General features: G+C 41.3%; 1 protein-coding gene across 14 annotated transcripts in view; it reads right to left on the bottom strand.

Moving 5' to 3' along the window:
- Positions 1-27,923, bottom strand: part of FGGY (FGGY carbohydrate kinase domain containing) — a 135,435-nt gene that overhangs the window by 25,239 nt on the left and 82,273 nt on the right. For all 14 annotated transcript variants that reach the window (XR_010366598.1, XM_064429017.1, XM_064429014.1 and 11 more), the window contains 6 exons: positions 26,141-26,248; positions 22,365-22,426; positions 17,107-17,254; positions 15,690-15,764; positions 12,486-12,606; positions 9,853-9,947 (listed from right to left, as the gene is read on the bottom strand). Coding sequence is in view for 13 of the 14 variants with exons in the window: in XM_064429017.1 (XP_064285087.1) it covers positions 9,853-9,947; positions 12,486-12,606; positions 15,690-15,764; positions 17,107-17,254; positions 22,365-22,426; positions 26,141-26,248 (609 nt within the window). In the remaining variant the exon portion in view is untranslated. The remainder of the gene's footprint in view (positions 1-9,852; positions 9,948-12,485; positions 12,607-15,689; positions 15,765-17,106; positions 17,255-22,364; positions 22,427-26,140; positions 26,249-27,923) is intronic.

The raw sequence follows: 27,923 nt of genomic DNA, 5'->3' as shown, positions 1-27,923 counted from the left end.
GGCACCTTTCGAAGGTGATGTGTTATCATCATCCACCCCATGGTTTTGGGAAGGAGAGGTTGGGATGGACAATGGCACAGCCCTCCCATATAGGCTTGTCATGCAGAGACTCTTCAAAGGGAAAACCATTGATTAGAAGTTGGTTTATTTTCCAGAGAGGGGTCCCTGTGCTTCCCAAGCTCCCAAAGAAGTGACGTGGTCAGATCTAACCATCCCTCATTAGTGAGGAGTCCATTGCCACATCACTTTTCTCTGTTCCTTACCCAAAAACTGTGCTCCCCCCAGAGCTCCCACACCCACACTCCTCCCAAAATCCTCTACCTGGCAAAGGACTCTCTGGAAGCTGCGTGGCAAACAGCAGCTGACAGCAGGTGCTCACACAAACAGGCCCTGTATGGGTCAGGAGGTATTTCTGTACTGAGGGTTAGTGATGCTCAGAGGAATGCAGCTCCCAGGAATGCTACACATTGAGAACATGCCCCATAAATCATTCCTAAGACAACAACCCAACTCGCTTTTGCTGTGCACTTATAAGGCACAGCAAGAAATGGGCACAGCAGTTCTCCCTGTTTGTGCTCTTCCAATGTTTTTCAAGCCTCATCTGGAGAAATATCTTTGTGCAAAAATCTGCAAGTCAGGCTTTTCCATGCCCACTTGGTGGTCAGCCTTTCTGCCTTTATTTGCCTCAAGAGTGACAATTATGGTCTTGCTACTCATTACGTGGACACGTGTCCAAGTAAAAACAAAACAGAGCCACAAAGGAATTTCATATGGATTCTCTTTATCCCACTACCCAACTTTAAAATGTGCCACAGAAATTTTAAGCACAGGACATGTAAAAAGTTGTATCAAAACAAGAAGGAAAGGGTTGAGAATGGTTGTTATATGTCTTTATCTAAGAAACCAAGGAAACAAGAACATATGATTGAGCAAAGAAAAGAGAATTGGATTCCAATTCTGAGGAAAGACAACACCTTAAAAAGCAGCTGCATTCTAATAGATGTTATGGGATCTCTCCTTCACCATTTCAGATCTGTGATTATATGAAAGGGAATAAAGAAAAATGTCTTTATTGTTAACACAATAAAATGTATTGAACACTCCGAGACAGTAAAGAGCCTTGTTAAACTATACAGAGAGAGAAAATGTTAAGAAACAAATCCCTCTAGAAACCTTAGGAGCAAGGATAACAACATGTGTAAAACATAAAACTTTTTCAAATATAGGGTAGCAAAAGTATGTCCTAGTGGTCTGAACTAGTGGCACCAAATCCCACAACTGAGTGATCATAATGTCCTTCAGTGTGAAAGACATTCAAGCATTTCAGACAGTGCTGTGACTCCACATGCTCGTGCTTGGCCACGGAACAGTCTGATCCCTGTGCTGACATAGCAAGAGTGCAAATCCCAGATGGAAAATTAATCTCACAATGTAGCCAGATTGAGTTTCCAATTCTCCAGTGCCTAACTTGAAGGTTGTTCTGCTCAGCTACTGAAGAGGTGAGGGCAGAGAGACTTTAACTTGTTTGACATCCCAAACATCATTTAAGCAAGACATGCTCTGAAAAGGACCTTCTTGGCTACTGACAGTTACAAAAGATCCATGGTCCCTCCTTTGTCCTCATCCTTCCTATAAAATATTGCTATCACACTTTTCCCTGCTTAAATGGCCTGGACAGAAGGGGAGTCCAAGGTCCAAATGACTTCAGCTGTGTCTCTGAGCACATGGATAAAATTGGTCCTTAAAATAGAAAGGGGAAGGATCACAGTACACTTTTAAGAAAGTATCTATCTACAATAAAGACACATTTATGGTTTCCTCATATTTATGGTTTTCTTCAAGAAAAGACAGGGTCAGCAAGCTGAAAAAACTGTAAGGTTGTGATATTATTAAACTTCTACAAGCTGATCTTAATCTTATTCTTCTTGAAAAAAAAATCAACTAATTGTATGTCTCCTTTCACAAACTCCACTGTAGTCATTTCATGGTTTGTTACAAAAATATGCAGCAGCAGAAGCTGCACTATTCCAGGCAGCATTTTTTCTCCTACTTGCCAGGTCCTGGGCTTACTGACAGATGAGAAAAACACCATTGGTTTAAAAAGACTCTCAACTTGCGCAGATTAACAAAACACTACATCTTATTCTTTGCCAGCATCAGCTGATGTGAGCTTCTAAAAAGCTGAAAGACACGACAATGTAAGTGTTAATCCTACAGACAGAGGAGGTTATATTCACATACATGTGGTTGTTCTAACACAGTAATTCAGGGTGTTAAAGAACCAGAACTTGGGAGAAGTCAGTGGAGCTGTGCCACTGTGCAAAGCCAACTACATTTCCAGCACAAAGACAGATAAAATAGATTTCTTTTGTCATGCTTCCCTCCAAGAGGTCTTCATTACCTTTTCAGTCCATCCTCGTAAATGTGAAAAATAGGTAATAAAATCTTTATCACCAGTCTCAGCCAGAATTAATAAACAGGGAAGTCACATTGATATTCAAACACATGGTGCCCCATCTCCAACCACCAGTGCCCAAATGAAAGACCATGGTTTATTTCATTAGTGTGGTATTTCATGCTTATTTCTGCTTTCAGAGCAGCAACAAGGCCACACCCCTAAGTACTGGACTGCTGAGGTTGCTGCCTCCAGTGTTAGAAGAGCTGTGCCAAACACTCAGCTAGTGTAAATGGGCAGTTCTGTTATAGCTGATATATCACACGGACTCACTGCAGCTGCCTTGCCCTGTCATTAAAGAGTTACTGAGAAATTCCAAATCTGAACATTTGTGTCCTGCGTGACATTTCAAATGCAGCATGCTGAGCTTCCACAAAAAGCACGGCACTTAACAAAAGACACAGCCTTTGTGTCCCACTACCTGTAGCATCCCCAGCTTGTTCCTGAAGGAGCAATAACACAAACCAGCTGCAAGAGCTCTAATCACCTTTATCATCTCAAGATGTGTCATCTCCCAATGAACTGTGTCAGATTCCTCTTTGGGCTCTGATCCAGTAAAGGACTTCAGCATGTGGGCAGTCCTCTCTGTCTCCAGCTGAGCTTCTTGCCTGCTTGAAAGTCAGATGATGCACCCCAGTGCCTGACTGGACTGGGGTACTGGAGTAAACTGGTGTCACTCCTGCAATCCTGGAGCAACACCGATTTTTATTAACTGGGAATGCTGCATTAGGATTGTGGACTAAGATCATCTGTCACTGCAGCAGCTATGTGACCTGCTGTGACAAACTCTGACATTTACTTAGACAAGTTTTTACCTGTAATAATTTCAAGTGATATAAACCAGCCACAAATCATCTGCCGTGACAATGGACTAAACACTACTGCACAGCATGTACTGATCTGATAATACATCAAATGTATGACAACATATAGCACTAAACATTGCACTCCCCCAAGAACACTTCACAGCAACAGAATTATTTCTCTCCACTCCAGTATAAAAGGCAGCCAGCAGGATGATATCAAATGATGGCAGCTCTGCTTCTCATAAAAGGACCTTGGGGACTGCAAGGAGATTTGTGTATCTGCACTTCAGCAGCACAGCAATGTGGAAATGTTAAAGTTAGTAAAGCAAACAGACCTCAAATGAGAAGGGCAACAGATGTCAACCAGTATCACATGTCAGTAAACAGCAACAAGGCAGAGGGTACTTTTCTAAGCACTTTTGTGAAAGCATCGTGCGAGCAGCTACAGCCACATCTCAGCTGTGTGATCTCTACATGGTGGTGTTTGTGTGTGTGATTTAACTCCCACCAAGAGAGGAACTCCAGCCACATGGAAATGCTGTCCACTGGAGTCAGCTGAAAGAAAGTAGAAAGGTTTCTACATACTTGTTGTGGCTTGGAAAGTGAAAAAAGTCACACTCTCAAACTGATTGAAAGCTCATTCTGTGCTTGGCAGAGACAAACCAGCATTTATATTCCTCAGCTTTAATGCAGAAGGATCATCCTTAGGGCAAAAGAGTAGTAGTGATTCATCTGCTTTTTACCCTCACTGCAAAGACTTCTGACAGTAAGGCCAAAATATGCTAACTAAAAAGGCACTCTTTGTACCATAAACACCAGGCCACAAGGAACTGGACAGTGGCCATTAAATCACTGCCTTTTCATTTCTCTCTCTCTCATCTATATTTCTCTCAAGATTTCTGGTAAGGAGGCAGCTGACTCTATACAAAAGCCAGAGGCATTGCCAGTATCTTGGTGGTTTCATGCATGCCATATTGAATCTAACTTTATTACACAAGGAAAAAGAAAAAACCACTCTCAACGAGGGAAAGCCATATTTCAGTGTCAAAACACCAAGGAAAGAGGTAAAGGGATGGAATTCTACTGCCAAGTCGCTGCCCTGAGCCCAGGCTTGGTTAGATGTAAATATTCTCCACAGCCATTGAACATTTTACATGAAATAGTTTGGTTCTCAAAGTCTCTCAGAAGAAGAGGCCACACCAACCAATGCCTACCTAGGAGAGCAGGAGCTTTTTACTTTGTGCCCGAGGATGGTCTCCACTAAACTTGGGCTCAAACTCTACATGAGCACATTTGGAGTTCTTGAAGAAAAGGAAGGCAAGGTCACAGCACCTCAACACACTCCTTGTGTACATCATGGTGCCTAAGAAAAACCATCTCCTTCCTCTGCCTTTCCAAAATCCTCTGATTAAAGGAACGGGAGAAAAAAAACAACATGGTAGGAAGGCCTTTGCTAAAAGGTGCATTAATTAGGTAATGCAAGCCAACAAAATGATTAATTTTCTGTTCTCCTTCAATATTATGTTTACACAAGTTGATTATAGCACTTAATTACTAATTCACCCTGCTCAAAAACAAGAGCGCTTTAAATTTTTAATGAGATGAGGGAAGGCAGCATTCCTAAACTCAACAGGGAGAAGTCATTTTATTTCCTCTTTTGATTTCCCAAGTTATTACCATTTCTAAGGAAAAACTTATCCCTTCCCTGATCTTCCACTCAGTCCTTGCTTTTGAAAATATGGAAATCATGGGACGCTTGCATGAATTTCAATCCATGGCCTGACAGGTGATGCTTTGGAAAAGGAACAGAGGATCAGATCATCAAATGCACGTCCACTGAAATAAATGGAACAAAATTACACCAGAAATGGCCTGATCCAGAAATGGAAGTAGCCTAACCCCCTCCAGTTCTGTCAGCACAAAAGTTGAATATGTCCCAGTACTATTTATGGGTGTTCTTATGAAAATGTTGTCTCTTCCCCATTGCTAGTTGGTTCATTACCAAGGTTGTGGACTAATTGTACTCAGGAACTTCTTTACATTCATGACTGTCTGTAACGCTTTAATTGTTACAAGGCAAACACTCCATGTATCCTATGTTCTTCCTGGCTGATCTTTATAAAACTTGTGCTATCTGTGGAGTTTGTTACTTGATTTTTTTCCCTCTGTGTTCTACCACCCAACCTCATCCTGAGCCAACTGAGAGGAGATGTCCATCAAATGAAGCAAAACCCAGCAGTGCACGAACAAAACTCTTCCAGGCTCTGTTAGTACAGAGTTGTGAGTGAATTATTTCCCTGCACACCTTAACTTCAACTCCCACCTGCAATACATTCCACAGACTCTGAACCAGGGGACCACGAGCCCCATGGCTCCTGGGGCTGCTTCCAGGGCTGCAGACTGGACCCAGGGGCTTCTTCACCTGCTCAGCTGCTGAACAATTCAGCTAATCCACACGAGATAATTACCTGACACCTCTTCCTATTGACCCAGCTCATTTTCATGCACCTATGACCTGCTTTATAGAAATGAAAAAGATTCCTTATAGAATGAAAAACCTCTTCCCTTCTTTTTGTAGGATATATCATCAACTTACTTAACAACCAAAACAAACAAAGGAAAGACTAAACCTGCCTTAAAAGTTGAGACCTGAAAAATATTGTAGTCACATAGATTTTAAATTCTAGCTCAGTGTTTCACACCAGAAATATTCAAAGAAAGCTGATTACAGAGTTACCAACAAAATGCACTCTAGAAAATCAGGGTTTCTTCTCTCCCGTGCTGGCTAGTAACAATGCCCCACATGAATGCAGCATATCCAAAATAAATCTGGTAATCTGGTTCCATACAGGTAATTTTATTAATTGCTTTAATACGCAATTAAGGAATAGTCAGTGGGCTGCAGGGTTTTATAAGGCAATAATCCTGTTCCCTGGTGTACAGCTCTGTCCCAAAGAGTGGGCTAGCAAAAAAAAAAAAAAAAAAAAAAAAAAAAAAAAAAAAATTAGCTGGATGACTGCCAAATCAAACAGCACCTTCTTCCCATTTTCAATTACGTACGAGTGAGGCAGAGTAACGAGGATATACTGGAAACTTTGACATTTATTTATTGAACATTTTTACTGAGAAGGAATTGCTGGCTGGCTAAACCGGAAACTATATTTTTACTATAGAAACAATCCCATAGAAAAGCAGGATCCTGCTGCTCAGCATGAAAGGAATGGCTAGAACCAATAAATTGACCCACCTAAGATAGCAATGTTAAGGTTATTTCATTCAATAGAGGATGTATTTCAAAAATCCAAACCCCAAAAATACAATATATTTCACAAATCTTTATGCCACACTGTTTTACACAGCACTGTCTGCCGGGGCCCAGCCAGGCTGTGTTAGAGCTCCCACAAAACCACTCAGAGAAAAAGTGAGCAGCAGTTGTAGGTACAAATGAAAAGATAAACCAAGAAGAAATTCAGAGGATTTTTCTCCCCTTTCTGGAGTTTCTAGAGACTAAATAACCAAGAGATGAAATGGGGAAGAATTCACCACACTGTGTGGGTTTTTTTTTCTTTTTGGATAGACCAATTGTTTTACCACAGAGAAGAAAAATGCAGGGAGAGTAAATGAAGAGGAAAATAGGGAAGTCAACATTCTTTGAAGCAACAACATATGGTGACCAGGCCTGAGAGATGGAGGTTATAAATCTTCCCTTGATAGAATTACCTAAAGATGAAATTGCAGCTTCGAGGGGCTTGAACTTTTCAATCCACACTAGGAGCTTGCAAATTAACCTGTTTGGTCACAGCTTTTGCATTAACCTTCATTTCCAAGGCTTCTCTGTAAAGGCTCAGCATATTAAGATTTTTCGTGCTAATACAGATGTGGTCAGTAGAAAGCACAAAAAACTTCACACAAATCACTTGAAATATGAAGAAAAACACATGAAAATTAAGAATTAGCACAAAATGCTGAATTGTTCAAAGAGCTGCAGTATGGGAAGGGAGAAGAGACAGGAGGAATGTTTCTGCATGTTCCTTTGTGAGAATAAACTTATTTAGGTATACCAAAGGATAAAGGAAAAGCTCTGGAGTGTTCCAGCCGCCATGACCCAGTGCCCAAGACAGGCCAGGGTGAGGCTCCTGCTGTCCCACGTGGGGTGGGTCCATCAACAGCCACGTGTGGTGAGTGACTGCCTGTCCTTGGATAAACCCTCCTCTGAAGCAGCAGCTTCCCCATCTGCAAACCCCAGTGATGGGGCACCACAGGAAAAGCACCAGGGCTCTGCAGGATGAGAGTTCAGAAACCAGCACAGCCACAGACCTGCCCCAGGAAATGTCACCCAATTCCAACACATTTCTGTCCTGTGCAGGTAAATAAAGCCTGAGTAGAGTTGGCTCTTCCCTAGGTGACCCACCTTGTCTTTCCTCTGCTGAAAAGATGTCCTGGGGGATTTTGAGGACTTTGACTTTGTGTCCAGATTCTGAGTGAGGCAGCTGCTCTGACCTGGCTGCCCCATGCTCCAAATACCTACAGGATGCACATTCCATGAAATTCAGCATCCCTGGTGGGCAGCAGCCAGAGCTCTTGTCAGCAGAGCATGGTAAAGCTGGACTAAGATTAACAGAAGTGATTTGGAGAGATCCAGATTTGGGTGCTACTTCCAAGCTGTCCTAAAACAGCTTGAGTTTTAGAAAGTGGAGAACAGCCAACCCATAAAAACCAGGGAGCTTTCAAACTTTTTGATTCTGACACTGAGTGGAAATGTCCAAAAATTGTTCTGAGAAATGTGACCAGTGACTGGGAAAAATACAGTAAAAAAATCCCCTTGAAAAAACCATAGACATAGAGAGGTCTATGAGAAGAGAGGTTATTGTAAAAAACCCACAGCTCTCTCCTTTATTATTACACTGAGCAAACAAAGAGCTTTGGAAAGCACAGTAATTAAGCACAAACCATCTATTAGAGAAGAGGTAATAACCTGTATTTGCAAAACCTACAAAGATGCTGAATGTTTGCAGCAGCACCTCTAAGAAAGGGTTGTTTTGGAAGATGTGTTATAAAAATAAATGTCAGAGAGGTTATTGAACTGCAATGGTAGATACTCATTTGCACTTCCCTGACCCTAAAATAAATGTATGCAATTTCTCCTTTGTGATCCCATGTAGCTAAATGCTTTTAAAAATATTCATATATGTTCTGACATTATTGGATATTCTTCTGAAATATATTTATATATAAGGGCAGAGTTAAAAACTAAAGGTAAATGGATACACAAAAATTGTCTAAAACACAACACAGAAAACTTCACAGCATTATATTTTTCCAATGCTGATGAAAACAGACTCAGTAAAATCACGTTTGAGATATCCAGCTATTGTACAGTAGTGGAAAACATCCTAGACTTGGAATAACATATGTGTTTGAAAGCAGAAGATTAACAGAAGAGTAAGAATTAAATATGAAGTCCTGTCACCAAAAGTTGCTACTGAAAATACATTTATCAAAACAAGGCCTCTTTACAAGCACTAGAATTATTACACACAGATATCTATGTTGCACTGTGTATTTGCTGCAATGGGATTCGTTTTAATGGAAACATTCTTATGAAAGGAAACTGCTCTTTGTGCTAACCTACACAGCACTGTAGAATATTCCCATTTGGAGAAGTGCCAAGCACAGCCCAGCTCCTCATCTTATGCTGAGCTGTTTATTGATTCCAGTGGAACTGCACCAATTTAACCAGGTCAAGGAGCTGACCTCCCTATTCACAAAATATCTCCAGATAAGCTTTTGTGCAAAATTTCATCAGGACAAATATCTGTCCCTGATGTTATAAAGCAAAATGCAACAAATGTATTAGGGACCATCCTGATAAATCATTTTGTCCAATTGCATTTTGCTGCTCAGTGTCCTTGTGCAGCATGAGGAGAGGACATGGCTTATGGGTTTGCCAGGTGGGAAAGCAGGCATGATTTGGGACAGTCAGCCCCTTCTTTGGGTTTCTGATGCCACTGTTGTTTGTATAAATACAGCTCAGCCATGCTTTGACTGATCCACTAAAAATAAAAGCCTCACTGCTACTTTTTCAGCTGTTAATGGACTGAAATAACATGAATGAACATGCAGTTCCATCCTCATTATTAACTCTGCATTCACTGGGGGCAAGACAAGAGCTAAGATGTGTTATTTTTTACTGCATAAATAATGCTATGTTGCTTCTTATGTTTAACATTCCTCAATATGAAGGAAGGAAAGTAGGAGAAATGTAACTGAGATGAAAGTGTGACCTTCCTGCAGGATCAGAGCCTTGCCAAATTCCCTGTTTTGTCTGTAAAATTACATGGGCTAACTTCATACACAGCAGCTTCTATGCATGTCCCCACACATGTCCAAAGGCAAATGAATCCTCAACACACCTAAATAATACCTGGAGTTAAACAGAGGGTGGAGAGACAGTAATGCTGGATCTTGTCTGGCTGTGCAGAAGGGACAAACTTTTCCACTTACATTTAGGTGTGTGCATGGGGCCAAAAGTCAAGGTGTAAGACACATTAAAACTGAACAAAAAATGACATAAAATCAGGTGCTGCATACCTGGATAGATGCAAAATCCCCAGAAGCACAAGCTCCAAGAATAGCAGCACCCACCAAAACAGACTCCACTTCTTTGGACAGCACAACAGGTTTGCCTGCAGAGGGAAGAGCCAGGACTCTGTTAGGGAACACAGCAGCACCAGCAGCTCCACAAATAATTAATACCAAAAAGACAAACAAAAAAGGAATCAAAAAGGGCTTGAAAACCATTATTCAAAACCCCATTCAGAGCTACATCCTGCTGTAGGTTAATGCAAATCTCTCTGGTCTGTGGTTCCAGGCTCCAAGGAAAGTGCAGCATTTCAATAAAATCATTTTAGCAAAATATTAATGCAGAACCTAAAGCACACAAAAAACAACCCCCCAGATCTTTGACACTGGCTATTTATCTCATTCAAAGGGCTTGGTATAAACCTGTTACCCACACCCTCCAAACCCACGTGCCTATTAAAAGTTGACCTGCAGGGGAAAACAAGGCGGTCTCCTTTTTGTCTCTTTTGCAACAAACAAAAAAAGACTGTTTGTGTTTGGTTTTGAACATACAGCCAACAAAGCCAGCCTGGTTTTGCTGGAAGACATGAAAATATGAGTAGCAAGTTTTCTAAAGCTATGTATGAAATAGTAAGAGAAATCTTGTCTTCCAATTTGGGCAAGATATTGGAAAACAAAATTAAAACACTGGAAAAAACAAGCAAACAATATATATTCTAAAGTAGAATCAAATATTAGTGTTTCATCACCCATGGGTACTATTGAGGACATACTTTCCCTTGGTTTATGCAGAATTTTCTGAGACCTGCTTCACTAGTGTAAAGAAAAGCAGGAAAAGGCTAAAAAAACCAAACAAAAACTAGCCTGCTTTCTTAATTCCCCTGAAAAATCTAACCAGGAGCATAAACCTAAATACTTTCCTAGCTGCACTTCAGATGCTTATCCTCTGAAAAATTTAATATTCCTGCAGTATTTGGCATTTGTCTGCTTTTCCAGTACTGAGATAATGTCATGCAGTGAATGATGATGCAAACACAGGGGTGGGAGCAGGGATTCCTGCTCAGAACAGTCTCCACCACGTTATACCCCAAAAAATGCTGCTCCTGAGAGTCAGCTGTAAGATTAGAAGAAGCTGAAATTTGGGTGAAGTCCTAAAATCAGCCACGAACAACTCCCATACAGGAAAAAGGCAAAACACACACTTTGCAAAATGAGAAATAAAATTAATATAAAAAAGCAAATTCACCTCGCACCAGGCTTTCAGTTACTTGATGCAAAGCTTGCCCTGCCACCTGAGCATTCCTGCAGCTCAGCTGAAGCACAGCTCAGGACTTGGGTCAGCTTGGAACAGCAGATCTCAAGCTCAGAGCTCCGTGGCTCTTTGCCAGGCGTCAGTGAGCAATTTTCAGCGTGCTCTAAAATTTACTGCCCATTTCCCGCATGGCCAGAATGAATAGGAATTCTTACCAGGCAAACAAAAAGATCAAGATACTTTTTAAGTGGCCTGTGGAATTATCTATTGGATGTCTGCATGGCTGAGTCATGGGCATTTGTGCTAACAATAATATATTCAGATTTTTTTCTTTTCAGGAAAGAATGGGGGATTGATCCTGGAATGTTAGTTATTTTATCTGATAGGCTCTAATGAGTTCAACATAACCAAGAGCATTTCAGTCAGATGAACTCTGACATCCCTTGTCAGTCACTGATTTTACAAATGGGGGAGAACTCCAGACTGCAAAAAGGCCTTTTTGTACTGAATTGTACTTGGCCATTAGTTACAGTCAAAGAACTTGTGATTACATTTTAATCAGAATACCTTTTCACAGATCTTTTCTTTTACACATCACCACCCAGCAGCCCAACTCTACATGTAGCTGAAATTCACCTAAAGTATGTGAGTTTTTGAAGGAAAGGCATGGACTTAACATCATTTTTCACAAAGCATCACTCTGACTACAATACATTTAGTGAATTTTAAGGTCAACAGGCATTATGTTTTTTGCTTGTCCATCAGGGTTATAAAGTGTGGTTTGATGTTTGATGTCAGATCTCCAGACCAAACGGCCCAAATTTGGGCCTTAAACTTCATTTATGACAGCTTAACTAATCTTAATTTGAAATAAACCCAAACCACACATCACTCAATGTTCCTCTGAAGTCCTTTACACTAAATTTTGTTATTTTTTCCACATTTTTTGAAGTATATTCAACTGACTCGCAGGTGTGCAGAGATATCCAACACACACAGGCTGAAGGGAGACCAAAAACACCAAGGAGACCTGAGAGCTTCTCCTGTAGTGAAACACACACCCAGGGCCTTCCACCCACCAGGAGTTTTACAAAACCAAGTGCAACACCTTGCAGGAGCAAGGATCCACATGCTGTCCTCTAAACCACACCAGTGACACAGGCATGGAAGCAATTCAGGAAAGAATTGTTCTGTAGGATGGATGCAATGCCCAGCATGAGCAGGAAGTGTCACAAGTCAAATAGGATGAAGCCAATAGAAAGAACATTTCATTGCACATTTTTTTAACCATTTAGCAAAATACATCTATATATAAAGTCTTTATTTTTCCAAAGACAAAGTACTTTGACACCTAAAAAAAAAAAGTATTTCCACTCCTTTCCAAGCTCACCAGTAATGTCAGCGTGCATCTGCACAAAGAGAGGGTTCTTGCTCAGCCCACCACACAGGAACAGCGTGGTGATCTCATGTCCTGCAGCCTGCATCGCCTCCAAAATGTGTCTTGTTCCTAACTTCAAAAAGAGGAGAAAAAACAGAACCAGATGAGCACAGGAGAGCAGCCAGTACAGCAGTACACCTGCGTGGCAAAGGCATCCCCACCAGAACCTCCTCTTTATTTTGTGCAACAGCATCTGAATATCCAGCTCAGTAAAGAGGTTTCAATTCTGAAGCCAAATAAGAAAACAGAACAAAAAGAGAACAGCAAATAAGAAACTGTTTTCTGTCTTTTCAGCAAAAAGGAAAACCTGAAGAATTTTGTATTGGTTTAACTATTTCTCTTGGCCTTTGCCCTGTGCAAAATAAAATGTTCGACTTCATGGCTGGATTAATTGAAACATCTCAAATGCAAGCATATTTTAAACTTTTCATTTACAGTCTCCATTCTGAGAAACTCAAACCAGAATGGCAGAAGCAAATGCTTTGCCATTAAAAAAAATCTTTTTACTTTTTGTTTGCTTTGCTTCCCTCCTCACTGAAGTCAACCTTCTCCCTCTTTCCCTCTTGCAAGAATGTTTTCCATTTCTTTGACAAACTATTTGACCAAAAATAATTCCCAGCTCTTTATAATACCTTGGAAGTTATGTTTGAAGCTCATATTTGACAAAATGCCAAATTCAAGGCAAAATGTTGCCCAGGCTGAATCTTGGTAGGCAGATTCCCCACAAAACACAATCTGGTCAGAGTTTTCATAAACTGTTATTTACGTTTTCTTTAGACCATGCTGCAGTTTATTAAGAGGGCTGCAGCTGCAACAAACCTCTCTTCAAATAAAAGCTTCTGACAATGGAACTTGCAGGGCTCCACCAGGCTGAGATGTCCACAGTGAATGCCCAGCACTATTCTGGACAGGCCTTCAAATGTATTTTGATTTTTAGACAGGCAGTTCAGAGGAACCTGAGCAGTCCCAGTCCCAGCTGACTAAATCCATTGCTTCCCTATTGACACAGAGGGCTGATCTCCAAATTGCACAGCCACGATTTTAATTATGGAAAAATCAACTGCTCCAAAAGGAGCCTGCCTGCTCAGAACGGGCTGGACAGCCACAATTGCATCTCTGATCATGTTCTCATCTGGCCAACTGTTGCATTGCATTTTGCAGTGAATAGTTAAAAGGAGATTCTCTTTCACTGCTTCTGAAATTCAAATTTATTAACAACTTCTCTCACAACATACACACGTCAAAGACCCTGAGAAAGAACATGCTGTGAAAATTATTTTGTGTTTACCTGCCTGGAAAATTGTATTCACACAGCAATTTAAATTAAAGCCAGACTTATTTCACTGTGGGTGGGGGGGTGAACTAATTTAATCCTGGGTTGGAGAAAATGCAAATTGAGGGGCTTCAAATGCAAATTTTATATAAAAAGGAAAAAGCATCTCCTGCTGAAAAGAAAACTAGAGATTAACATTCTGTGGGCAGGCCTACACTTTGTACAAGATTTTTACATAGGTTTAAAGTTTATCTTGCACCCATTGAAGACAGCTAATGGTACAGGATTACTACAACTGTTTCCTTCAATAAAAGTGAAGTTAAAATTGGGAGTGAACATTTAATTTCCTAGGTATCCCATTAGCAATGAGTAAATATATAGAGTCAAAACCAATGTTCTCTGTCTACTTTTTAGTTACTGTTTCAATACTGCTTTTGGGAAAAAATAATTTCCCTTAATTTATAGTGAAAAGAAAACTACAATATGTCCTTTTTATATTAAATCAGCTCAATCAGCTCTCCAAAAGATACGCAGCTGCTGATTTTACTGCTCAAGACAGTATTTGTGTTTTACAATCAAGTTTGAGCTGTATCATATAACGAGATAATAGGTGACTTTCCCAGGATTTCCAGCAGAGAAGGTTTCCACTTCGTTAGCACGAGATAATCACGGGGCACCTGTTCCAGACTGGGAAGCTCCTTTCAGGGGCAGGAGCAGTCCCTGGCATTGTTGAACCTCTCCTCCACTTTCTTCTTTCAATGGTGGGATTATACTGAAGCATCAGGTATAACCCAGCTACATTCATCTGCAAAAGGCTCCAGACTCACAACAGTGAATCCCAGGCTGGGGTTAAGTTCTCCTTATTTGCTGAAGAGGGAGGGTTAACACATGAGATGAACAATTCCCAATAAATTTACAGCAGCCGCCCACCCTCTCCATCCCAGATGGCTGACCCAGCCTAGAAAAGTTGTTGTTTAACCAGGACAGGAGTTTGGAAGTTTTCCAACTGAACAGAGTTTTGTCAGGAAAACTCCCCAATTCATCAGCCTGTTCATGTTTTGCAAAAACACCTCAAGTTCAACAAATTAAAAAAAAATGGACAGAAAGGACGTTAAAGGAATGTGGATTTCAGTGACCAGAGGGCTGGGGACAGCATGTCCCTCTGGAAACACCCTGATCCAGGCTTTCCAAACCACTTCTGTGAGCCAGGGTTTCACCTCAAAACAGAACTTCTCGTGAACTGGAAATCCTGGGTTCAAGAGAAAATCAGGGCAGAACAAAAAGAATTCCGATAAATTCCCCATGCCTGGTGCTGGCAAACACCAGGGACATTTCCCAGCCTGCCTGCCCAGCCAAGGCCACAGGCTGGGACTGCTCCCCCTGGGCAGGGACACAGGGGGAAGATGTGCCCTGCTGGGTCTGAGCCACAGCCCTGGCACAGAGCTCTGCCTTACCCAGCGGGCAGGGAGGGCAAATCCACGGATTTGGGAACAATCTGAAGCTGAGGCTTTTCAGGGCAGCACAGAGCCCTTTGTAGAATTGCCAGAGCTTTTCTCCCCCTCTCTCAGCCTCCCTCAGGACAGCTGGGATGTTAACACTGCTTCTTGTGCTGTCAGCCTCCTCCCTCACATCTGCACCAGAGGCAAAGGCTCCACGTGCAGAATTGCCATAAAGACAGGATTTTTTAGGGGAACATCTTCCCCCACAGCCTGCTGATTATCCTCCAGTTGGGAGTGGTCACCAATGTGGGTGAACAGTATCTTGCTCCTTTAAGAAGGCCATTAAGTGCATTCATGTATTATTAGAAATCTGGTTAGCAGAAGGGAATGATCAGTCTGCACAGAACAATTCATTTCTTCTTTTATGCACTAAAAATGTCTTACAGCAATGGCTTGGATCGTGGCCAGGTAGATAAGGGCAAGTTCATCCAGACCCCGAGACAATGTTAGTCCAACAACCTGTGCAGAGATCAAAAGGAAGATGTAAAAATCCAGCCAAAGTACAACTCTATTATTCTCTATGGCTTCTTGTTGTAACAAGTTTTAAGTGCTAATTCCAAGCCTTACTCCTGTGAGCAGTACACATAATGTTATGTTAAACATGTTATTCCTGATCTGGGGAAGAGCCACATAAATTATCCTTGCCCTTGTGAAGAAATAAAGAACAAACAGCATATTGTATGGGATTAGAGATAGATTAACTCTGACAGTTTTATGTTATGACTCAGATATTGCTCGTGAATGTATTTAATGTAATAATATGAAAATGCTATTACATAAAAATAACTTTTTAAAAGCATTTCTCCCCCGCCCTCCCAAGCACCCTAACACTGAAACACAATTAATAATTAAATACTATATCTTAACCTCCTTTACTCTGACATAAATCAATACTGCACTGTAGTTACTCTGGATTAATATCAGGCAAGACCTGAATGCAGACAGAATTGTGACAGATAAAATGCAAATACTATTACCAGTATTTGCATACAGCCATCATACCAAGGAAATTCTGATTTTGCTGCAGCATGTTATTTTTTCATAAAATAATGGAGGTATTCTTAGGACCCAAAAATATACAGGCCTTTTTTTAAATTTTTAATGTTTGCCTCATTTGTGGCTTAAACCATGGAGAAGTGCTTATGCCTTTCCTATCTCAGCCTTAATTACAGCAGATTTTGGTGCTAGTGAGCAGCTTGAGGCACACTTCAAGGACAATTTCCCATTTTGAAGGAGATTTTTGCATTAATCACCAGGTATTTTGATATCACCAAATTATACTCTTATGACACCCTTCTGTTACAGTTCTGCACAGCCCTGGCTTGTGAGTGAGCTGATCCACCTCTGTAAATCAAAGGAAGAGCAATGACCAAACTCTGAAAGTTGGGCTGAAAAGCTGCTTAAATCAACCACCTATGGGCACGATATTTCATTCCTTTCCCAGACAGGTTCACCCAAATTTCTCTTTAAATTCATTGCAACAAATTGTAAGATTTGTTATCTCACAGGTGAGATAACAGCAGAAAGAGCTGTGAATGTGATTCCTAGGAAAGGTACCTGCACACACACAACATTCCTCAAGTTTTTAGAAAATTAATGTGGCTGTAGTGATATCTCAAGTACAATGATCTCTGGTTTTCTACTGAAACATCAGCAATACAGCAAGAAACCTAAATCCTTTGGGACAGTGTAAATAGCTAAGGAGGAGTGCACTCAAAATTGAAGAAAAGCTCCTTCCAAACTCTTTTTTTTTTCTTTTTACCCTGTATTGACCTTTTTGCAAAGACAGGCTGTTTCTTACCATGCCCTTTAGTGTCAGATCTGTTAAGGGAGATCTGTTACCATGGAAATCTGGCCAAACATGTAAATCAACAGTGAGGAAACCCACAGGCAAAGATTTCTTAATCAGATCCAGGTGACTGTTCAAGTATGTATATATACTGTGAGCACTGCAAGAAAAACAAGTTGGAAAAAGAGGGGGGAGGTTATTCCTCAAACATAAAACATTTGTACCACCACCAAATGCAGAAACCCCAGTAAAGAACAGCAAAATCCCACTGTCTGCCAAGGCCATGGCACTGCAGGGATATCTCTGTGCATGTGGGCTCAACAGGCTATCAGAATTCCTTAATTTCCTGGGATGAGGGGAGGTAATGGGACCTTGAGCTTGTCCACTGACTCCTAAGAGCTGTTTGAGATTTGGGGGCTGCTGCTGCTCCTCTCCCACAGCTGAGGGAGGAGTAAAGAGGATTCCAGACAGAAATGAAAACCAAATTCCATTGCAAATGTTTAAAAATTTCTCTGATTAATCAATAGCGCTGGATGTACAGCTTTCCTTTTTTAAACCATAATTATTTCAGTGTGTGTTATGATTAAAATGCAGCACTAAGGGTGGAGGAGAGAAAGTTAGTGGCTGCTATTTTAGGGAGGAGCCCAACATGGGCCTAAATATGATTGTATCTAAGTTCAGATGCTACACCCAACTCCACAATATCCAACAGACTTTTTTCCTGGACTAATGGTGAATTCTTCAGTGCCTTGGCTTGCAATGACTCTAGTGACATTCCATTTAAAAAATGTTGCAATTACACTCAGAATCTTTTTTTTTCAAACACTCATCCTATCACAAACAAACCCATATATATTTTCCAACTCCTTGGAAATCTCCAAGTGAGGCATTTAATTCTAGACATGTGGGTCAATAATAGCATCTAACCCTAATTACAATTGATTAGTCATTGTCTCATCCACTGCAGACCCAAACAGTGATATTCATTTAGCCTCTACATGTATATTCAATCATGCACTAATGAGATCCCTAAGGGAATTTGGCATATGCTTTACTAGTTTGACTTCTGACCCACTAGCAGCTGTATATTTATACTTTGCATTCAACCATTCAGCTGCATGTTTTTTCAATTATACCTTACCATGTGTACATTATCAGAGGATATCATTCAAAATGAAGTACACTTGGAAGACATTAAAATAACTAATTTACATCATTATTCACGTCCTTTAAATGTGCTTTATGTGTCTTCCTGGACCCGAATTATGATAATTTGGAGGTCACCATCATTTCTTTCCTGTTCTTGTAAAAGTGGCCCTGTTTTCTCCATCCCTAAAGACTCCACTACAAGCAGTACATGCTAAGGATAAAGTAGTTTTAATTCCAGTCTCAATCATGGCTTGACTGTTGGGAAGGATAAAAAAGGAAAGCTTCACTCAACCACCAGACATCCCAGTCTCTCTCTCCTTTCCTCTCCATCCTGGCTGATTGCTCTCACAAGGATTAGCCATTTGTGCAGCTCTGTCAGAACACAAGGACTGAACAAAAGGAGGCTGAAGTTGAGCCAAATATGCTTAAGATTCACATAACCTTGGAATTACACTTTCCCCCACACCTTTTCACATTTTATTTTTTTCCTAAATATAGATAAGGGTTCAAGGCACTACATTTGGACTGAGTGACTAGCAAAATCCCTCAAACACCTGCCAGAGCCTGTTTTACCACCTTTGTGTTTAACCCAGTATAACACCATCACCTCCTGGAGCTTTTTCTACTCAGTTCTCTGTGAAAGTATCAGTGGCAGCTGCCTCTGACCTGCAGAGCTGAGCATGAGTTCTTGCCATGAAAAAGGAACTGTGCTGAAAGTGGAAGAATAAGAAATCAATGCAAGGCTGCTCAGAGCTGTGTTCATACTTGGGACACGACTTCAGAAAGCAACCAGAGGTTAATCTGAGAGATGCCAGCAGGTATCTTTCAGGGGCGAAAAAAAATCCTAAATTTTTTGATTTCTAAATTTAAAAAAAAAAAGGTTCTAAACCACCTAGAGACACAGAGAACTGCCAAATATGATTCTTATATTCTGCTAGGAAGATGCCAGAATTGCTGGTGGATGTTTTGTGTGTAACTTCAATGCTTTCTTTTCAGGAGACATCTCTTTAGATGAGGAAATGGCACTGAGAGCTACAGGAAAGGGAATTCTGCCCTAAAAAAGCACTTCACCGAGTGCCAAAGGACACACAAACTCTGCTGCCAGTTAGACATTTTCCCTCTCTATCAGATTATAAACTGTCATTCTAGAAAACAGAATCATTTAAAATTTAAAGCAAAAAGGATCATATTATTTATTTTAATTTCCTATTCTAATCTACCTGTACAGGATTTAACAGAGCAGTGATGACCAAATAATTTCTGCAACTCACTCAATTCCCTGAAAAAACCCAAGTTTTGGTGCTCACAGATTGTGCCCATCAGATAGACCAAATGCTACATTTAAACTGTCCAGAAAATCCTTGTGTAATTCAACCCTCTCCACTTCCAGTAAAAGAAGGGTAAAAAAGAACCCAGGAATAGGACTGGGAGGGTTGCACAAGCCTGGCCTTCAGCAGCAGTGGTCAGAGCTGCTTGTCTGAGCCTCTCACGCCCTCCCAAGCCACCACAAATTTCTGCACTGGTGCTAAAACAGCTGGAAATCTGCTCTGGTGGGGGCAAAGGAGAGTTTGCACAGGGAAACTCCCCAGATCAGCTGCTCAGCAGGGACCTGCCACTCCAAACCTGCCTCTTAGCAGCCTCAGGAGAAAGAGAGGACAGGTTTGGGGTGGCAGAAGAAGGTGAGAGCAAAGAAGCAAGAGGCTTTGTGACCTCTGATGTTGTGTATTTAATGATCCAGACATGCATGTGGCTTAACACTTCACTGCACCCAGCATGGGAAGTAAAGGCAACATGGAATTGCATACCAAAGTATGGAATTCTCATCTGGTTCCCCCTCCACAGCTATCTGCAATTGCTGGAGAGATTCAAATTCCTACAGCCACACAGAAAATATCCTTAAACATAACAAACCAAATTCTCTGATCTGTTCTGCTGAGAATTCCAGTGAAATAATTTATCATCACCAATAATCCTCCAAAACAAGATACCATGTTTGAAGGGAGCCGACAAGAAAGATGAAGAGAGACAATCACAAGGGCCAGGAGTGACAGGACAAGGGGGAATGGTTTCACACTGCCAGAGGGCAGGGTTGGATGGGATATTGGGAAGGAATTGTTCCCTGTGAGGGTGGTGAGGCCCTGGCATAGGGTGCCCAGAGAAGCTGTGGCTGTCCCTGGATCCCTGGAAGTGTCCAAGGCCAGGCTGGACAGGGCTTGGAGCAGCCTGGGATAGTGGAAGGTGTCCCTGCCCATGGCAGAGGTAGGACTGGGTGGGCTCTAAGGTCCCTCCCAACTCACACCCTTCTGTGATTCTCTGATTATTTTTATTCTGTGTATATGACTTAATGTAGAAAAACACACAATCCAGAGTTTTGGCCAACAGCAGCTGCTACTTGTACCCAGGATAAGGCTGAAGTTTGGGGAATCATGGAAAAATAGAAAGGAAAAAAAAAAGAAAGAAACAAGTTCAAATTTCAAAGTTCCTGATTTTTGAATTTTTTTTGAAATTCAATTCTTTAATTTAACAAGTATTTGAGAGGGACAGGGAGACAGAAGATGAGAAAATTAATATGAGACTTGTTTAGCAAATTTATAGCAATACCAATGTTTCAATAGGAGAGTGATACCTGGAAAGCATTACAAAAATACCATTGAGCAAATTAACTTAGTAAAATATTATCACTCTTTTTTATAAAAATATTACAACTCTTACTATCAGTGCTATTCTCCACCATGTTGCTAACTGCAGGAGACTCAAATCCAAAGTTATGATACCATCCCCTTGGATAACATGGACTTCTATTGCCAATATTCTGTGTTTAGTGTCCTGCTCACATCACAATCTCAGTTTTTGCACTGTGGCATTGTTTGTGGTCAGTCAGTTCAGTATCAGACCCAGCAGACACAAGTAGGCTACTCCATAGGCACTTTTCCAACACAAAAAAAAAAGATGGTTTATCCTGGCATTACAGACTAAACTGTTTGTCTTATGCTAGTGCTTCAAATGGGGGCACTGGAAAAATGGCCTGGAAGCCAGAATTTTGAAAAAGACCCAGTTCAATCTTTATTCCAAACATACACAGATGCATTTATTTCCTGATTTCCTTTTCCAAAGAACAACAAAGAGAATTCTAGGAAGCATGAATCTGTTTCATATTGAATGAAGTCCAGTACATTTCTGGGAATCCTGGTGAAGTTCTTAACAAACAAGTAAGGCAGTGGGCCCTGCAAGGCAAGGAAGGGTCATCCAGAGAAGCCAGGTAGAGCTTTATCTCCCCAGGGAGGACTGAAAATATCTCTGTAACAGCACGTGCTTAATCCATCTATCAGGACTGGCCCTGCCTCTCAGACCAGAGGGAGAAACTGAAGGGAAAATGCCAAGTTTACTGGGTTTTTTTCTTTAATCTAAAGAGGAAAAAGACATTTAAAAGAATCACATTTTCATCCAATGTGCCCAACTGTTCAGCTAAGTCCTCTCTGGGAGTGATATGAACCATCTCAGACTGAATCCAGGCCAAAAAAGCTTGAGGAAGTCCAGGCCTGACAGAAGTCTCTGAACTGTCTTCATCCACTTCTAAAGCAGAACAAGCTCAAATTCCACATCACACAGAGCCTCTTGTTCAAGGAATAGTGGAGCTACCTCCAAGTCACCCCTCCATTTAAAGCTTTGTCTGAAAATTCATCCTGTGTTTCTCTATTTGTGCTGCCAAACAGGAGTTTGGCTACACCCTCCTTTAGATGACTGTTTCAAAAATACTGAATAATATATTCCTAATTAAGCTACATCCCATCCTAGGAGCTCAATTATTTCACCTACAAATTAAGACATACTGTTAGCCCAAGGCATGGAGGTCTGCTGAACAGGGCTGGTGCTACAGAATCAAGAACTACCTTGGGCTGGATAGAAAAGCAAGAAGTTAACATGGTTACTTAGATATGCCAAAGGTATCTGAGGGGAGTTTAAACCTTACATTTATGAGCAATCACCTGGAAAGTCTTTGTAAATACTTCCAGCCCACTATCAGACTGTTAATTCCCCTGAGTGAGAATGAGGACACTGCTGGGAATACAGTGTGCCTCAGTCAGTAAGGCAGGTATGTGATAAAGGAATAAAACAGTGACCTGGCTTCAGCCTTTGCCTCTAATTCTGGGAAGGCGACGTGGCCTCGCACCACATGATCAATCTGAAAAAGAGAAAAGCAACATTTTGAGGATGAGTGCATCTTGAAAATTCAGTCCTGAAAAAAGGAAAGGCAGTGTTACAGCTTTAAAAAAGACAAGAGAGCTTCTAAATTACTCATAAAGTGTTAAATCCTAGTCCTAGCAAAGCCAATGGCAAAACTCCCACTGAAATTCAGGATTTGGCATATAAACAGTAAGAAAAACAACCAACCTTGCACCAAACCCAGGCCAAATGCTAAGCATGCAGCTCCTCAGTCAGGAGAGTAAGGTGAAAGAATTACTTTTTTCCTGTCCAGCACCCCCTGCATGTCCTCTAATCTGTCCCATTCTGCATGGATATCCTTATTGGAATTCTACCAGAAGCATCTTCTTGGCCCAAGTCCCTATGTCATCTTTCTCTATCACACTGTTATGATAAAACACAAGGTGTGTTGTCATCCTGATAGATGCTTTGTGCATTCATTGCAGGAAACAAAATGTATACCCTGAGAAGCAATTATTGCTATAAAAGAAGATCAATATAAGCTCTGTCTTATGCTGAATTTATAAATCAGCTTGTCCTTTCACTCCAGAGTGGTTACCATTACTCACAAAACAAAGTATCAGGTAGAATAATATGGGCTTTTAAGGCAATAATTCAGCAGGTTTTGTGGCCTCTTGGTAATATCCCATCAGAGGTGACAGTAAAAGCTAAGGAGGCAAAACTACAGCTACTCAAGAGCACTGAGTATATTTGGCAGTACTTATCGACAGCAAATCACATTGGTATTTAATCTTAACAGCATGAGTCTAGTCCTGAACCACATAATGAAGCATACACATGTGAACACAGCAAAGAAAATAATGCATGTCTGCTCTCCCTGAGAGCAGCATCAAAGACAGAGGTCAAACGTGTGCATGCACCAGGAGCACAGCTCAGGCCTGAATTCTGCAATCCTGCAGAATCTCTGCAGAACACAGGGGCAGCTCATAAATTCAGAAAGAAATCTATAAATAAACATCATATCTAGGTGTCTGCTCTGAAAACACTGTTACACAGAACTCTTACAGGAGTTATGAAGTTTGCCCTTAATTCAAGCCATGGCCACATGAAGGATGCATCTAGAAACCCTTTTCTGTTATTTTTTATTTCACATTTCGCAGTGATGTCATGCCATCCTTTGTCTCCACTGTACAATATATTTCTTCCTATAAATTTTGAAAATATAGTGTAAAACCCCATTGAATATACAACTGAACAAGAATTTGCAGAACAAGGGACTTCTTAATCCTTCATTTGGGCACTATATAAACAGTTTTCAAGATCCAACTGATTTTTTTGCAGCCCCCCAAAAAATTTCTTTTATCCCCAAAAAATTAGAGATTTTTAAAGGGATCAGCTTTACTTTTAAGAAGTTTGATCAGACTGTTCAAATACTATGGAAATAATTCATCTTGGGGTATTGATCAAGCAATGGAAAGAACTCCTAAATATGTGTTTTGTTTTTTTGGGGTTTTTTTTGTTTGTTTTCAGAAGACTTTAGGTGTGAGAAAGCAGGAGCTTTGAAATGACAGAGATAATAAATGCAATGTACCCTGCACAGTGCACATAGCAGTGTCTCCTCCCATGGCTCCCTATGTGTCTTCTGTTCACCTCAAGAAAACCACAGGGGATATTCCAAGAATGTTTTAATGAGACACTTTCCCTAATATTCCTAACAGTACTTCAAGCTGCCTTTTGCTGTGGGTCCTAACAAGACTCTTCATTTTTCCTAGTAATTTCTTTAACGATTCAGGAGCACCTTGTTCTCTGGTCCAAGAAAGGAAAGGATTTTTAAAATCATCTTTTTCAAATGCCTTAATTCTCATTGTACATTTTAAGTGTGGAACCACTGTGAGCCAGCCAAGAAAAACTCCTGACTGCCTGTATCCTGTCTGGAACTCAGATAAGTGTATTTACCTGTCCAGAATTAAGCACACAGAAACTTCCTTCTCAAAATTGTTCTCGCAAAGCAGCACACAAGATTTGCTATTTTCCTTGAAAACTGGTAATTTTATGAGCATACATTTATTATTTTATATGGACATTATTTAGTTTTATGTCTGGTTGTAGCAGTTATTTGTAAAATGGGACACTTTATGGTCCTGGCCCAATCTTTACCTGAAAAATGTAAAGCACACACATCCCACCTGCTGCAAAAGCAATTATTAAAAATTATCAATTATTAATTTAAAAGTTTTTAACCACAATGCTAAGGATGGGCTGGAAGTGGGGTGGGAAGCCAGGCTGCAGGAGGAGGAATGACTGTGCCACTGCAGCTGTGACATAGAGGAATGTCAGGTTGGTGTGGCCAAGGAGAGAGCTCAGGACGGATCCCCAGTCCCAGCTCAGCCTGGGGTGTGTCTGGGCTTCCTGATCCAGGAGGATTTCTGCTTTTCACTCAGTGACTGTTCCATATGGAATGTTTAAATGCAGAAATGCCCCAGTGCATTTCCTGGCCATGCACTCCCATCTCCAGGCTTGTAAAGAGATGGGTGGTGCTGAGTCAGGAGTGATCACAGCTGCAGTTTGTGACAGACCAAACCCACCTGCACTTGGGGCTTTCCAGGGACACCCACAGGCCTGGGGCTGTCTCCTGCAGCCTCTCCAGGGCAGCTCAGCCCTGAGGGCAGCCAGAGCTTCCACAGGTTGGGCAAGGTGACACTGATGCCTCAGGTTTTGGCTTTTATATTTTTCAGATTCTGTGCATTAGTGTGTAATTCTGAGATTCACATGAGGGGATGGTGAGCTCTGCACAGAGCAGGGAGACAAAACAATTCCTGCTCCAGCTGGGCACCAAGGACAAATGATCCAAATCTCAGCCCAAGAGCACAAACAGCATGAGCTGAAGAGAGAAAAACAAGAAGGATGGGACTTCATAACCTGAAGCTATAACTGGACAATTAACTCCAATATGCAAATGGAGCAGAACTTATAAAAATGTATCCCATGACCAGCCATCCATTGTGGTTCATCTTGGGTGCAGCCCTGGCTGGGCTCTTGTGCTGCCCAAGGTGTGTCCATTGAGGCCTCTGATAAATCCCTGCTTTATTCTTTAACTCTGTCTAGCCTCTGTTCTAGGTCAGCCTTCACAAGGCATTAACACAAGGAGATCCAGAAACCCCAGGGTTAAGCAGTCACCAAGGACTTGCTGACACTTTTGGACTCAAGCCTAAATACTGTCGTGTACATGCAGCTTTTTTTTTTAATTTGATATATTTTATTTCTGACTGCCTTCCCGTAAATACGAAAATTCATTTTTTAGTGAACTCTGCTTAGCTTTAATTTTTATTGGTAAATTAAATTAACCTAATACTGTATTCACTGAAACAACTGAGATGATGGAATAATATGTTACCATGTTACTGCTCTGTCCCTATCTTTCATTTATGCTCATCAATGAACACAACTGATCTATATAATACAATATGTATCATTTTCTTCACCTTAAAGTCTGTGTCAGCCTCTTGCTAAAGCAAAGAATGAAGCCAATTTGCCTGTAAGGTAATTACAATAATCATCACTACCACCATAAAAGGAAGACGTGCCCTGTAAATAATCCCCTATCTCTATGCAAATTAGTATTACATAACACACATAACACTCATCTAATTGTTAATTGCTTTCAGCAGCCTGGTACATCCCATGATCTTATGGAGATGTTTCAGGTCTGAATTGCCAGTCTCCAAACACTCACCAGTTTTCCTGTAGCACTCTGGCCTCCCTCATTCAACCATAATCCAGGTACCATGGCAGAGAAATACGGTCCCCAAACACCAGGCACAAAAATGGGGGTTTCACTGACCTGGAAAAGCAACAGAAAGCTCTAGTGAATCCAAGTGCTTGTCAAAGTAGGAAGTCCACAATTAAAGCTTGGCAGCTGTCAGAGCCCAATACCAAGACAATTCCTGCTTCTCCACTGGAATCACCAACAGAAGTGGAGATTTACAGGTAGAAATTTACTCCAAAAAAACATGGGAAAATGTTTTCCCCCATTACATAATTTTTAGATGATAAGACACAGCCCACAACCCACTCATCCCCACTGAAGAACAGCTGGGTCTGGACAAACAGAAAGTAAGAAATTTCAGGAATACGACCTGTATTTTACACAGAGAGGGAAACTGGATCATTTCTCCAGAAAAAGGACTTATTTAGAGTGAGTAGTGGGATACAATACTCTGCTTGATTGTCATGAGCAAACACAGGCACTGTAATCAGCACAGAAGTTTTCCATCCTGTACTTTTGGAGAGCTCAGAATGAGGAGGGAATCCTGCTGACAGAGGACAGTGGTGTCCCTTGAGAGCTGCCATCAGCTCCATGCTGGCAGTGGAAGCCCAAGCCCCAGTGCCCTCACAACAGTGCCAGGAGAGTGGGGTGCCTCAGGTGCAGGCTGCACACCTGGGCTGGCATCTGCTTGGCTTCAGCAGCAAACATGCCTGGGTAAATACCAGATTCTGCCCCTTAGTTAGGTTTAGCTTTACAAAAACCACACCTAGCTGTGAGGGCAGATCAGGCAGATATCTGAGCAGTGCTCCACCACTCACACAGCAATAGCCCCAGCACAGTGACAGCCTGTCCCCTGCACTCCCTGCTTTTGTGGTTAGACCACTCAGGATGTGGGAGACACTGCTTCATTTCCTTTCTGTCCTTCAGAAGATGCAAATTACCAGTTTATAAGGGTGGAGGGCATTTTCCTTCCTCTTGCAGAGTGGTTTCACTTTCAGTAGACCAGACAGACTTTCTACACTTCCCTCCTGGTTCAGCAGATCCCTGTCCAGTCTGCAAGCAAGGCCCAGACACACCAGGAACTGGGATGGTGGGACCTGGGTCCCAGGACTCGCTCCAAAGACTAATTCAACCCCACTGGTCGAACATGGAATTCTTGCAGCAGGGGCTGGAGGACACAGGCCATCCACGCCCTGCCAGGCTTCTCTTGGAAGCAGGATCCATGTTTTCTCTTCCAGGACCACGTATATACTCTCAAGAGAGACACAGCTGTGATTTCACTGGGAAAAGAGAACAGCAGTGCAGTCCTACTATCCCATGATTTATGCCGCACTTCCCACTGATGATGGCTAAATCTGCAACTGTTGTTTTCTAGAAGGTGGGAACTACTAGTGGAGAAGGATACAAAATAATTAATTCCCTAACAAAATCAGTCTGTTTCCAATGCTGAAGAGCAAAAAGAGAGGTCTTAGTCAATGGGACAATGGGGTTTTTTGTATTTAGACCTTGCTCTTCAATAGCAAAATTCTAGACCCATTGAAGGATGCTCAAGGTTTGCTGTTGAATTCAATAAAGCCTGGACTTTACATCAAAACAGTTTTGAGAATAATTAAAAATTCAGGCCTGTTCCTCTTAAACTTGATGCACATTCTCTCTATATTTAAACAGGCTGAACATTAAAGGCAGTTTTTACTAGCCAGTAGGGAATATGCTCCAAGATGCAGTTTACTGGCATTTGTGCATCACACAT

This window comes from Passer domesticus, chromosome 7, assembly GCF_036417665.1.
Source record: "Passer domesticus isolate bPasDom1 chromosome 7, bPasDom1.hap1, whole genome shotgun sequence".
NCBI lineage: Eukaryota > Metazoa > Chordata > Aves > Passeriformes > Passeridae > Passer > Passer domesticus.
Note: the sequence above shows the minus strand (reverse complement) of the source record. Positions and strands in the feature narration are given on the sequence as shown.